This window comes from Orycteropus afer, unplaced genomic scaffold (assembly GCF_000298275.1).
Source record: "Orycteropus afer afer isolate SDZICR_OR568_19922 unplaced genomic scaffold, OryAfe1.0 scaffold00287, whole genome shotgun sequence".
Lineage (NCBI taxonomy): Eukaryota > Metazoa > Chordata > Mammalia > Tubulidentata > Orycteropodidae > Orycteropus > Orycteropus afer.
Window position 1 is genome coordinate 3,246,638 of NW_006921874.1, and position 2,401 is coordinate 3,249,038.

The window sequence follows — 2,401 nt, forward strand, 5'->3', positions numbered from 1 at the left end:
AAAGTCATTGAAATTATTGTCTAAAGAAAAAAGGAAGTTGTTGTCTAGAAATAAAATGAAGTATTTTCACCAATTTTTGTTCTGCTTTCATGGTGAAGTTAATATTAGTTAATTTGTCTGATAATCAGAGCTGAGCTTATTTTTAGTTTGGGAAATGCCTGTTATCTCAGTATGTGTTCATGGCATCATGCCAGCCAATTAACCTTTCATATAACTTCACTGAGTTGCTTGAAATTGTTACCGGTTGACACTGGGTTAAATTATCATCTTAAAGGCAAATGATATTTAAAGTGCTTTCTGTCTGACTGTTCACGTACATTGGAACCTACTTCTGAGTTGTTTAGGTTTCCCTTTGTAGAGACTAGAAAGATATGCACAGAAGAGAAGTCCAGAATCTTTTCGAAAAGATTTTTTTTTTTTCCTTTGGAAAATACACATTTTACATTTCCTTCCTCTGTTGTTGTTGTTGTTACGTGCCGTCGAGTTGGCCCCGACTCATAGCAACCCCTCCTTGGGTTTCCGAGGCAGTATCACTACGGAAGTAGGATTGCCCAACCTTCCTTCCGAGGAATGGCTGGTGGGTTTGAACCGCCAGCCTTCTGGTTAGCAGTCAAGTGCTTTAGCCACTATGCTACCAGAGCTCCTTTCCTTCCTTCCTCTACCCTACCTCATATGCAGTGCGTCTCCAGCTAGTTGTATCGGGACAAATTTCATGTCATCATGAACACTTTTATTTCAAGCACATACCTCTTAGAGAAACTTAAACTCTGTGTTTGGGATTTTGAGAGCAGGCACTCACGCCTTCAATAAGACCATAGTAAACAAACAAAAAATAAACCATTACCATCAAGTGGATTCCTGCTTCTGGCCACCCACTTTGTGCAGAGTTGAACTTAACCTTAGCGTTTGCAAGGCTCTGATGTTTTGGAAGCAGATTGTCAGGCCTTTCTTCTGGGGTGCTTAGTAAAGCCAGTTTACAGAGAAGTTTGGTAGCCTTTAAAAACCGGAGACATACAAGTGGATCATAAATGCTTAAGGGGCTACCGCACCAGGCTGTGCCATTTTCTGTGCCACGAACCCCAGATTGAATTTCTGCCCCAAGCAGATCAAAATAAAACTATCGTTTTTTTTTTTTTTTTTTTTTGTCTTAATTGGATTGTTGCCCAGTCTCATAGTGCAGCAAGAAATCTAAGCGGTTGCTTCCTTTGACTGTGCGCACAGTTCTACATTGGCAAAAGCCCTTTTTATGGACAATACCTAACTGTATCAGGTTGCACTGTCAGTGTCTAGATACTTCCCATTTTAAATAAGACCTGGTTATTTCTTTGCCAAATTTAGAGCTTGAAAGAGAAGCGTGGTATGATTTTAGCTAATTTTACAATTTTTTTGTCTTGCAGGTTTCTGAAAAAGTACCTTTTCTGAAAACTGCTGCTTGGATTCTGCTCTAGAGCTGCATGTCTGTCACTCCATCTCCCTGCCACATCCTCACCAAAAAACAAACAAACAAACAAACAAACTTGGTGTGCTTGTCAGGTCACTGTCAGTAACTTGTCTAGGCTTTTTTTTTTTCCCTTTGATTCTCAATTTTCTTAATCATTTTCCCTCCCCTCTGATTTTGTAACACAATTTTTTTTTTTTTGCAAACAGTTGCAACATCCTTTCCAATATTAATCCTTAAAGCTGAGAAACAAGGGGAAAACTTTGCTCCCCACGATCTGAGACCAGTCTGCAAATTAAAGGGCAGCCGGCAGCATATGCTTTTTGCAAATATAATTGAAAACAGAAACTGGAGAGCTCAGAATTCTTTTGAAAGTCTGCCAATTATTTGATGTAACTTCGGCAGAGGAACAGACTACAACACTCAGTATCTTAACCTTTACCATTGCCTTTTTAGGAACTGGTCTCTAATTTGATTTTCAATTATTCTGATGCAATTTTAATTTTACGACTGGCTTTTTGTTTGACTAGATTGGATTTGACTCAAATGAAAAGCTAAGTGCTAATAAATAGACATTTCACCAAAGCAACCTGTTCTCTCTGGCCTTTTGGCTTGGATTCATTTTTTCACCTTTTAACAATAAGCAGTGATATTGTCGCAGAGAGGGTACACTTGCTTTGAATCTTGCTTTCACTATGTCGGCTGTCAATGTTACCCTGGTCCGTGATACCAAGTGGCTGACTTTAGAAGTCTGTAGAGAGTTTCAGAGAGGAACTTGCTCTCGGGCTGATGCTGATTGCAAGTTCGCCCACCCACCAAGAGTGTGCCATGTGGAAAATGGTCGTGTGGTAGCCTGTTTTGATTCTCTGAAGGTGAGTCCCATCTGAGTGCATATAACGTTGAATTTAAATATGTTGACTTTTGCCTTTTTGGAAACATGCTTTGAAATGAGTAAAATTCATA

The 2,401-nt window shown here is 39.4% G+C and overlaps 1 protein-coding gene across 1 annotated transcript in view; it reads left to right on the top strand.

The window, feature by feature from the left end:
- The first annotated feature begins 2,133 nt into the window (after positions 1 to 2,133).
- Positions 2,134 to 2,401, top strand: part of MBNL3 (muscleblind like splicing regulator 3) — a 70,116-nt gene continuing 69,848 nt past the window's right edge. The window contains exon 1 of the mRNA XM_042782296.1: positions 2,134 to 2,310. Coding sequence (XP_042638230.1) covers positions 2,134 to 2,310 — 177 coding nt within the window. The remainder of the gene's footprint in view (positions 2,311 to 2,401) is intronic.